General features: G+C 33.8%; 1 protein-coding gene across 1 annotated transcript in view; it reads left to right on the plus strand.

Moving 5' to 3' along the window:
* LOC130071338 (serine/threonine-protein kinase Nek9) overlaps positions 1–12618 on the plus strand; it is a 52632-nt gene continuing 40014 nt past the window's right edge. Inside the window, exon 1 of the mRNA XM_056236078.1 lies at positions 1–490. Within this exon, the coding sequence (XP_056092053.1) occupies positions 305–490 (186 nt within the window). The 5' untranslated portion in view covers positions 1–304. The remainder of the gene's footprint in view (positions 491–12618) is intronic.

The raw sequence follows: 12618 nt of genomic DNA on the forward strand, positions 1-12618 counted from the left end.
CGACTCTCAAAGATTCATTCGATTCGCTTTATATATATACACGTGATTGTTCAAAACAAACAAATGAATCGATTCCCTATCGGAAATGACTCCCAACAGCAACTTTGTCTTGTGCAGTTCAGTTAGGGAAAGAAGAAACGGGGCACGAGGAAAGTAGTTTAATCTAATGTAACTTAAAGACGAAGAGTGTGTGTGTTTACGCGCGAGTTTTGCAGTGCAGATGTGTGTGATTTGAGTGGATCTGTGAGGTGAACTGAAGCAGGCCCAGATTAAACACGCGTTACTGTGAGTGTGTGTGTGTAAGATGTCTCTGGAGGATTATGAGAGGCATTACGCCTCTTTAAACTCAGAGACTGGATGTGAATCAGTCAATGGACGATCGACAACATCTGGAGCTTTCGCTGGAGAAGAGGAGAAACTGCATTACATCCCCATTCGAGTGCTGGGAAAGGGCGCCTTCGGGGAAGCGACTCTCTACAGGCGCACTGAGGTCAGCAGCTCTCAATATGATTTATATTTATTAATATCTATCAACTGCTCCGATTCCGCAGCAATTAAGAGCACACGTCACTCATTTCTGCTCCGATTTGGGAGTTCCAGCCACGCCCACTCTGCAGCTGAGGGATGGGCGACAACAAACTTTATTAGATACAATACTGATACTTTTTGTTTAAATTTTAATACTGATAGTTTTGTTGAATTTGAACGATATAGATACTTTTGTATTTTAACGATACAGATACTTTTGATGTATTTTAATGATACTGATAATTTTGTTGCATTTGAATACAGATAGTTTTTGTTTAGGGGTGCAACAATATATTGTATCACAATATATCGCAATACAAAATGCAACAACATGTATCGTGGATAGTGACAATATGTATTGTGTGTAGTTCACCCAAAATAAAATTACTGTGGGAGTAAAAAATTCAAGTTTTCAGAGTTTTAGTGTCAGTACTACATTAAACTACTATATAATGTTGAATATAATGTATAATAATGCAGTGGGGGAATATGTGTGTGTCCTGATAATTCTAGATGTCTGATGTCACCAGTTAAAAGTGGCTGACATTATTTTAAATATATCTAGTTAGTGAAAGAGTGCAAGCATATTCATCTACAACAATTCAGTGTTTTCAGCTTCAGAATCATGAATATTGTTATTCTGGTGTCTCTATTGTCCTGTGCTTTGGGTTTCAGCACCAAGTCCAAGCCTGTTCATTCACACACACAATGTCATATCACATTTAGCATTTTAATCAACAGTGCATTTTCTGTTCACCTTTTATCATATGTCTTGGAGTCTCGCAGTAATATGGTGTCGTGAGTTCAGTATCGGGATATGTATCGAATCGTGACATGAGGGCATCATTACACTGCTAGTTTTGTTGCATTTTAATGATATCAATACTTTTGTTGCATTTAAACGATATCAATACTTTTGTTGCATTTAAACGATATCAATACTTTTGTTGCATTTTAACGATACAGATACCTTTGTTGCATTTTAACGATACAGATACCTTTGTTGCATTTTAACGATATCAATACTTTTGTTGCATTTTAACGATACAGATACTTTTGTTGCATTTTAACGATATCAATACTTTTGTTGCATTTTAAGGATACAGATACTTTTGTTGCATTTTAACGATACAGATACCTTTGTTGCATTTTAACGATACAGATACTTTTGTTGCATTTTAACGATACAGATACTTTTGTTGCATTTTAACGATATCAATACTTTTGTTGCATTTTAACGATATCAATACTTTTGTTGCATTTTAACGATACAGATACTTTTGTTGCATTTTAACGATATCAATACTTTTGTTGCATTTTAACGATATCAATACTTTTGTTGCATTTTAACGATACAGATACCTTTGTTGCATTTTAACGATACAGATACCTTTGTTGCATTTTAACAATATCAATACTTTTGTTGCATTTTAACGATACAGATACTTTTGTTGCATTTTAACGATATCAATACTTTTGTTGCATTTTAACGATACAGATACTTTTGTTGCATTTTAACGATATCAATACTTTTGTTGCATTTTAACGATACAGATACTTTTGTTGCATTTTAACGATACAGATACCTTTGTTTCATTTTAACGATACAGATACCTTTGTTGCATTTTAACGATACAGATACTTTTGTTGCATTTTAACGATACAGATACCTTTGTTGCATTTTAACGATACAGATACTTTTGTTGCATTTTAACGATACAGATACCTTTGTTGCATTTTAACGATACAGATACTTTTGTTGCATTTTAACGATACAGATACTTTTGTTGCATTTTAACGATATCAATACTTTTGTTGCATTTTAACGATATCAATACTTTTGTTGCATTTTAACGATACAGATACTTTTGTTGCATTTTAACGATATCAATACTTTTGTTGCATTTTAACGATATCAATACTTTTGTTGCATTTTAACGATACAGATACCTTTGTTGCATTTTAACGATACAGATACCTTTGTTGCATTTTAACGATATCAATACTTTTGTTGCATTTTAACGATACAGATACTTTTGTTGCATTTTAACGATATCAATACTTTTGTTGCATTTTAACGATACAGATACTTTTGTTGCATTTTAACGATATCAATACTTTTGTTGCATTTTAACGATACAGATACTTTTGTTGCATTTTAACGATACAGATACCTTTGTTTCATTTTAACGATACAGATACCTTTGTTGCATTTTAACGATACAGATACCTTTGTTGCATTTTAACGATATCAATACTTTTGTTGCATTTTAACGATACAGATACTTTTGTTGCATTTTAACGATATCAATACTTTTGTTGCATTTTAACGATACAGATACTTTTGTTGCATTTTAACGATACAGATACCTTTGTTGCATTTTAACGATACAGATACTTTTGTTGCATTTTAACGATACAGATACTTTTGTTGCATTTTAACGATATCAATACTTTTGTTGCATTTTAACGATATCAATACTTTTGTTGCATTTTAACGATACAGATACTTTTGTTGCATTTTAACGATACAGATACCTTTGTTGCATTTTAACGATACAGATACTTTTGTTGCATTTTAACGATACAGATACTTTTGTTGCATTTAAACGATATCGATACTTTTGTTGCATTTTAACGATACAGATACCTTTGTTGCATTTTAACGATACAGATACTTTTGTTGCATTTTAACGATACAGATACTTTTGTTGCATTTAAACGATATCGATACTTTTGTTGCATTTTAACGATACAGATACCTTTGTTGCATTTTAACAATACCGATACTTTTGTTGCATTTTAACGATACCGATACTTTTGTTGCATTTTAACGATACCGATACTTTTGTTGCATTTTAACGATACCGATACTTTTGGTGCATTTTAACGATACCGATACTTTTGTTGCATTTTAACGATACCGATACTTTTGTTGCATTTTAACGATACCGATACTTTTGTTGCATTTTAACGATACAGATACTTTTGTTGCATTTTAACTAGAGCCCGACCGATATGGATTTTTGGGGGCCGATACCGATATTAGGGAGTAAAAAAAGCCCGATACCGATATATCGGCCGATGTTATTTATGTGTATATTATAAAACAGTAGCAATATTATTTATGTGTATTATAGTAGAGTATACCAGTCAAAAGTTTGGACACTTTCCTATTGGTGTGTACAAACTTTTGATGGGTACTTTACACAGTAGCTATAAACAGAATAAATATATTTTATAAACACATTTTGCAATGATCACTCAAATGTGGTAATCAAACACTTGTGTGACACAGATATGTAATGGAGGCAGGGGGAATGATAGAATGAGAATTATACAGCTGCGCTGTAACCAAACTAGTTTGCATTGCATGTTATATTATATTCTAAATACTGTTGCATAATCTTCACTAATGACTTTGTCTTTTAATTTAGTCATAACTTGTATCAATAAATATATAAAAAGTGTCACTGACAAAACCTTATTATCTTCTATTTTTACTCTTAATTCCTCTAATCTCTACCAGTGGAGGAAGAACTTAATATCATAATGAAAACGTTTTTAATTACATATGTACAGTACTTTTATACTATTTTAAATAATTAGTAAGGAAAATGTACTAAACGTGAACCTAGGCTACTCTTAATGCAAAATGGCCCTATATAAAGTGTTATAATTATATACATTTTTGGAATATTGCTTGATGTTGTAACGTAGCGTTATCAGGCAGAATGAGCTTTAACACGGTGTCTACACCGGACGCGGCCGTTATTGCTCGCGTCGCAACAGCTGTTTACCCTAAAGCAGAATCAGTTTACTGTCGGAGATCGCTCGCGCCACGCATTTAATCAATGTTTCATCAACCAATTGCCTTAATAAATAAGAAGTAGGCCTAAATATAGCAGACAATATAATCAGGACTTCTCAGCTGCGCGCTTGCAATAGTCATAAGCTCACACAATACGTGACAGAGGCTTGTAGCAGAGAAATCAATTCTGTGAATTACACTGCGCAAATCACAAGTAGGCTACTACCCACCGGACGAAGAAGGGTTGGCTCTCAGTCTCCACAGGCTACATAAAATATTCATTTTATTTTTCGTGTTCGCATTTATGAGGAAAAAACAATGTTACAGACGCGACAGTTCAGCACTACGGACGTGAGCGCTCTGAAAGCGGCACTAAAATATGCTTTGAAACTTTCACATAGACATCAAACAGAAAGCACAAAACCTTTCGTTTCAAAGTGAATTTCGTTTTGTATTAATTGTATCTTAATTTTAATCAATGTTTCATCAACCATTTGCCTGGATTTAATTTATAAGACGTAAAATAGCAGACGATAGATAATCTCGACACGGAGGCGCCTGCGGGTGAACTGGAGCTCGTCTCATGAACCGAAACTCAGCGTATAGACCTGAGAATTGAAATATATCTATATTGAAATGTCTACTTTTAAACAGAACAATTCAAAACGAAAGACAGACAGACTCATGTAATCCTATGAAATGTGCATTCAGAGAAGGACTTTGGTGCATTTCTCTCTGGCACGCGTTCACTGAAGATCGCGAGTCAGCATCGTCAACTTCATATTTGGCTGACACTGACTGAAAACACTTGTTTATTAATAAACAATTAAAATGTCTCCTTGTTATATTTGTTGTATTCATAATCATTACTTTTACCAGTTCTTGTGACAGCTTTTAGGTGCTTTATTGGCAGCGCCACCCTTACATGAATCACCGCACCCGCATTTTTTAAAATATTAATTTATCGGCCATTATAAATGCCGATACCGATAGTTAGGAAAATGCCTAAAATCGGCCGATAATATCGGCCCGCCGATATATCGGTCGGGCTCTAATTTTAACGATACCGATACTTTTGTTGCATTTAAACGATACCGATACTTTTGTTGCATTTTAACGATACCGATACTTTTGTTGCATTTTAACGATACCGATACTTTTGTTGCATTTTAACGATACAGATACTTTTGTTGCATTTTAACGATACAGATACTTTTGTTGCATTTAAACGATATCGATACTTTTGTTGCATTTTAACGATACCGATACTTTTGTTGCATTTTAACGATACAGATACTTTTGTTGCATTTAAACGATACAGATACTTTTTTGCATTTTAACGATACAGATACTTTTGTTGCATTTAAACGATATCGATACTTTTGTTGCATTTTAACAATACAGATACTTTTTTGCATTTTAACGATATCGATACTTTTGTTGCATTTTAACGATACAGATACTTTTGTTGCATTTAAACGATATCGATACTTTTGTTGCATTTTAACGATACCAATACTTTTGTTGCATTTAAACGATATCGATACTTTTTGTTGATACGTTTTTGTTTGTTACTTTTGTAGAATATGCATTTCCAATTTAAATATTGTAAGAAGTTTTTTTTTCTGAGACATTTCACCTGTCATTATGAGTTCAAATGTCACATCCATAACATTACCCTTCACCAGAGGACTTGAATAGCTCTGTTTGGAAAGAATGAATCATTTTAGAATGACTGGGGTGGTTTTGTCATGGAGTAAATCCGCATAGAAAGAAACTAATATTATTAATCCACCTTATTCCTGACGACCTTACTGCGTTTTGAATTATGGGTGGCACTTCCGGTTTGGGGAACTTCCATTCAAAATGGCTAAAGCGAATCATTTCAAATCATAAGCTTGCCCTACAAATAAAGCTGATCCATCAGTTTGACTGGATGAGCTGTCAGTTTTCCTTCATGATTTATTTTCAGACATCATGAGAATAACGTTATACTTGGTATTTTAACGTGACATGTTATAACAAGAATATCTATGGCAAGAGCTCTTTCAGTCGCTGCTTTCTTTTCCTCATGATGATTTTTATTTTTTCCTTTGCAATCCGCTGTAAAAATATGAATAAGGACAACATATACGGCACATTTGTGGTCTGTTCTCCCGAATTTAATTCACAATATTCCATTAATAATTCACTGGAATGCACGAAGAATCTCTCGTTATTCTCCTTAAATCCTCACGTCACTTTCCAGGTTTGTTTTCACAGGTAAATGCAATTTATAATCAGTCAAAATGACGGAAATCACTTTAATATAACGTTAGTGTCACGTAATGCTGAAATTAATGAAAATTTTTGATTAAAGCTTGTTATACAGTACAGATATACACTACCGTTCAAAAGTTTGGGGCCGGTACGATTTTAAATACTTTTAAAATAATTCTCTTCTGCTAACCATGGCTGCGCTTATTTGATTAAAAATACAACAAAAATCAGTTATAGTATTAAATATTATTCTAGTGTAAATCAGCTGTTTTCTGTGTGAATATATAGTAAAGTGTAATTTATTCCTGTGATCAAAGCTGAATTTTCAGCATCACCAGTGTCAGTGTCTTCAGTGTCAAATGATCCTTCACAAATCAGTATAATATGAGGATTTGATGCTCAAGAAACATTTATGATTATTATCAATGTTGAAACAGTTGTTGGTCTGTCAGTTGTACAGTTTTTTTTTAGTTTTTTTTTAGGATTCTTTGATGAATAGGGTTAGGGTTAGAATCTTTTGTAACAAATGTCTTTACTGTCACTTTCGATCAAATTAATTATTCCTTGATAAATAAAAGTATTGATTTCTTTCCTCCAAAAAATAAAAATAAAATTCTCACTGACCCCAAACTTTTGAACGGTAGTGTATATTTGCCTACTACAGTGATATTTAACCAAAGACTCGCGCTTTTTGGGCTATTTTTGGTCTGTTGAAAGTACCTTGTTGATTCTTTTAAACTATTAAATTCCATTTTAATGTTCGATGGTTGAAGGGTGAGTCGATTAAAGTCATCTCATTGTGACACTTTTTTAATGTATTGCGTTCATAGAGCGAGCCTTTCACTGATTGTTTACAGCTTAACGGAAGTTACACCCATAATTTGCGCAAAGCGTCATGGGGCGTAGGAATAAGGTGGATAGAATGTTAGATTAATGGAACCTTATTGTAAAGTGTTTCCGATTTATGTCTCTTGAGTTCAGTGTTGGACAGATCAGTTGTTTTAACCATTCATTAAAGTGAATGAATTGTTGCATTTTTAACGATATCGATACTTTTGTTGCATTTTAAAGATACAGATCTATACTTTTGTTGTATTTTTAACGATACAGATACTTTTGTTGCATTTTTAACGATATCGATACTTTTGTTGCATTTTAAAGATACAGATCTATACTTTTGTTGCATTTTAACGATACAGATACTTTTGTTGCATTTTAACGATATCAATACTTTTGTTGCATTTTAATGATATCGATACTTTTGTTGTATTTTTAACGATATCGATTCTTTTGTTGCATTTTAACGATACAAATATTTTTGTTGCATTTTTAACGATATCGATACTTTTGTTGCATTTTAACGATACAAATACTTTTGTTGCATTTTAACGATACAAATACTTTTGTTGCATTTTCAACGATATCGATACTTTTGTTGCATTTTAACGATACAAATACTTTTGTTGCATTTTAACGATACAGATACTTTTGTTGCATTTTCAACGATATCGATACTTTTGTTGCATTTTAACGATACAGATACAGAAAAGAATCAATTCTTTTGTTGCATTTTTAATGATATCGATACTTTTGTTGCATTTTAACGATATCGATACTTTTGTTGCATTTTTAACGATATCGATACATTTGTTGCATTTTAACGATATCGATACTTTTTTTGCATTTTTAATGATACAGATACTTTTGTTGCATTTTTAAGGATATTGATACTTTTGTTGCATTTTTAACGATACAGATACTTTTGTTGCATTTTAACGATGCAGATACTTTTGTTGCATTTTTAACGATATCGATACTTTTGTTGCATTTTAATGATACAGATACTTTTGTTGCCTTTTTAAAGATACAGATACTTTTGTTGCATTTTTAACGATACAGATACTTTTGTTGCATTTTAACGATATCGATACAGAAAAGAATCAATTATTTTGTTGCATTTTTAATGATATAGATACTTTTGTTGCATTTTAACGATATCGATACTTTTGTTGCATTTTTAACGATATCGATACTTTTGTTGCATTTTAACGATACAGATACATAAAAGAATCAATTATTTTGTTGCATTTTAACGATATCGATACTTTTGTTGCATTTTTAACGATATCGATACTTTTGTTGCATTTTAACGATACAGATACTTTTGTTGCATTTTAACGATATCGATACTTTTGTTGCATTTTAACGATACAGATACAGAAAAGAATAAATTTTTTTGTTGCATGTTTAATGATATCGATACTTTTGTTGCATTTTAACGATATCGATACTTATGTTGTATTTTTAACGATATCGATACATTTGTAGCATTTTTAACGATATCGATACTTTTTTGCATTTTTAACGATACAGATACTTTTGTTGCATTTTTAAGGATATTGATACTTTTGTTGCATTTTTAACGATACAGATACTTTTGTTGCATTTTAACGATACATATACTTTTGTTGCATTTTTAACGATATCGATACTTTTGTTGCATTTTAATGATACAGATACTTTTTTTGCATTTTTAACGATACAGATACTTTTGTTGCATTTTTAACGATACAGATACTTTTGTTGCATTTTAACGATATCGATACTTTTGTTGCATTTTAACGATACAGATACTTTTGTTGCATTTTAACGATACAGATACTTTTGTTGCATTTTAACGATACAGATACTTTTGTTGCATTTTAACGATACAGATACTTTTGTTGCATTTTAACGATACAGATACTTTCGTTGCATTTTAACGATACAGATACTTTTGTTGCATTTTAACGATACAGATACTTTTGTTGCATTTTAACGATACAGATACTTTTGTTGCATTTTAACGATACAGATACTTTTGTTGCATTTTAACGATACAGATACTTTTGTTGCATTTTAACGATACAGATACTTTTGTTGCATTTTAACGATACAGATACTTTTGTTGCATTTTAACGATACAGATACTTTTGTTGCATTTTTAACGATATCGATATTTTTGTTGCATTTTTAACGATACAGATACTTTTGTTGCATTTTACGATACAGATACTTTTGTTGCATTTTTCGATACAGATACTTTTGTTGCATTTTAACGATAGCGATACTTTTGTTGCATTTTAATGATTTCTTAAATGAGTATATGCATTTTATTTGAAATAATGTTCATTTTTAGAAAAAAATATAAGTAAACTTAATAGACTGAAATATTGTTTTCTTGTACTACTATAATCTTTGTTTTATTTCCAACTTCTATAAATGTGTATTTGAGGCTGACTAAAGGCCTCATTATGCTTCTGCGTTAACTCCACGGCGTAGCTACGCCGTCACTCCTACGGCGTCGTGGCCGTTTTATGGTTCTGCGTCAGGTTGCGTTGCATCGCGGTGTATTTCACCGCCAGAACGCTAGGGGGTGTGTGCTTCGCGAATCTTTTTGCTAGTTTGTTTTGGTTCCGTGCGCCGGTTCCGCTTTCGTTTCCATTACCCTTCAAATTGCGCAAATTGAAATTGCGAATTGAAAATACGCACAATGGAACCACGTCCATTTCGCATAAACTCCCGTTTATCGCAAAAAAAGATTTTATGCTCGCATGAGGAGGTTTTTCAGGCAATTCGAAAAAGGAATATTTAGCAAAACTGCAATGGAAGGTTTTGCGCATTTACAGTCACCTGACTTAGAAGACGCGGTGTGTTTGGGGTCCGTGTCCGCAAATAATAATAATAATTATCATCATTATTATAACATTTATTAGGCTACATAGCCTATGTAGAAGACGCTTTTATCCCAAAAAAATGAACAAAGCAATTCGTCACATCTCATTCAAAATAAAGGTTGGAGTTGGACAATAATATAATATGGGGCTAAGATTATCAGAAATAAACACAAGATTTTGACGCATATTCAAGTGTTTAAGCGGAGCGCGCACTGGATGGCAGGGATAGGCGCTGAAGGGTTGGTCAAAATCCCTTGCCTCTTCAAATACATATATAATCATATATCATTTTGAATGGTTATATACTTCCTTTATAAAAATCAATAATCAAATATATTCATTATCACATAATAATTTTTATATTCTTGTGCCTGTGAAATTATATTTTCTTAAATGCATGGATGCAAGTAACCAGTTTCTTTTAGGTGCATCCCAATCTTACTTTGAGATTGCACGTAGTACACGCAGGACACGAAGGCCACGTAACCCACAAGGCCGTTTGTCTCTTTCTCTGGGATCAGTAGAAAGGTTAGAGGGTCCTAAAGGCAGCGTGGGCACATATGATTCTTCGCTGGACATATGGTCAAGCTATATTGAGCGTTACTATCAAACTTTAATTGTTGTATTAAAATGTATTCTTTCCAGTGTATTTCCTTCCTTGGGAGTAAATGCCAGTGATCTGTTTTTCTCCTAAATGAGTGAATGTTTTAGCATTATGTTTTGGTATACTTAACTGATAATAAGGAGCTCAGACTCTCTTCAGCCTTGATGGGAGCTGTTATTTGCTAGTGTCTGTTATTTGTGTGTGTGTGCGTATGACATTCTATGTAGGTTCTGGACGTTCGGACCAGACACCCCGGCGCCCTTCTCTAACCTGCGAGGCCACCACAGACCTAAATCTAATGAGTGGACGACAACTATCTTTACTAATGGCGATAGGCACCCCTATCTCCTCACATGTGTTAAATTGTTTAGGCTCTTAATGTTTCTTAGCCAATGAGAATCATTCAACCTGTAAGCAATGACGTAGCTTAGACCTTGGAAATGGTATAACTGCTGTGATCTTTGTAACTGTAAGCGGGGCGGCCTACGAACTCCTGTGTGAGTCTTGAAGCTGACTTCTGCTGATGAAAATGCAAACTATCTTCAGTAAAACTTTTCTTTAATTTTTTATAATTCTGACTCCGGGTCTTCATTCTTCATATCTGGTTCTGGGTCTTTGACTGTATACCCCTTACAGTTATGGTGGAGGATGCGCTGGCAATTATTCTCGGTGACACCCCTGGCAAATCAACAAACAAGGTAGTAAGCTTTTGTTAATTGTTAGGGCTGTCTGACTGGAAGAGATTTTGAAGGAGAGCGGGAGAGCTTCACTCCGATGAGGCGAGTGAAGCTTCACTCCGATGAGGCGAGTGAAGGAGTAAGTTAATTATACTGCTGACAGTATAAGAAGTCGCTGAGAGCGTCGTTAAGGGTAACGGCAGCAGACAGCGCAAGCGAAGCGTGCTCTGTGGGGGCCCCGCTGGGCATTACTGGTGTAGCACCACCCCAGCAGAGCACGTCCCTGGGCTAGAGGTCCAGTGGCACCGTAAACCTGCTCAATCTCTTCCATCTCAGATAGGGGATCCCCGAACTTAGTGAAGTGAATCAGGCAGTTAGGGATACTAACAATAACAGGGTTGTTTGCCAGGGATGCATCAGGAACAATTCCGAGAGAAATATTTAAAAAGTTGTGACCCAAATTGGCATGGACCAGTATATGTAACTCTGATTTTGGAGTATACTTTGCAGTTTCATCACGCAGAAGCCAAGCTGTGTTGTTCAAAGATCGCCGCCTCCATTTCTGCAATAACTTCAGGTGAGTATGAACCATGATTAAGATATGGCAGAAAAATGTAATAACTTAATCAGTAACCTGAAGAGTCCTGAAACAAATAGTGAGACAGGAGAAGCAAACGCTGTAAGCAGCTGTGCTCTAAAGCCCTCACTTCAAAGAAATTAGCAGAAATGATTAAGTAAATGGTAGTCAGGATTTTGATTCTGATTGGAAATTTAAAAAAAAAACTTGACTGGCTACAAACAAACAAAGAAACTGAAAAATTAAAATGTTTAGCCTCGTATTGCTTACGATGATTACAAGAAGCAAGTGAAAGAAATTCTGGGTCTGGGATAATTTCCCTGGACAAGCGACTAAAGTTAAACAGGCACTTTGTGAAAACAACTTAGAATATTTTGCAGCTTATGAAAATTAATGTTCTGCCAATAATAATGATGAAGATTATGATTGGGCTATTATGATTAAAT

Source organism: Rhinichthys klamathensis, unplaced genomic scaffold (genome assembly GCF_029890125.1).
Source record: "Rhinichthys klamathensis goyatoka isolate OS25496 unplaced genomic scaffold, OSU_Roscu_1.1 h1tg000437l_1, whole genome shotgun sequence".
NCBI classification, from domain to species: domain Eukaryota; kingdom Metazoa; phylum Chordata; class Actinopteri; order Cypriniformes; family Leuciscidae; genus Rhinichthys; species Rhinichthys klamathensis.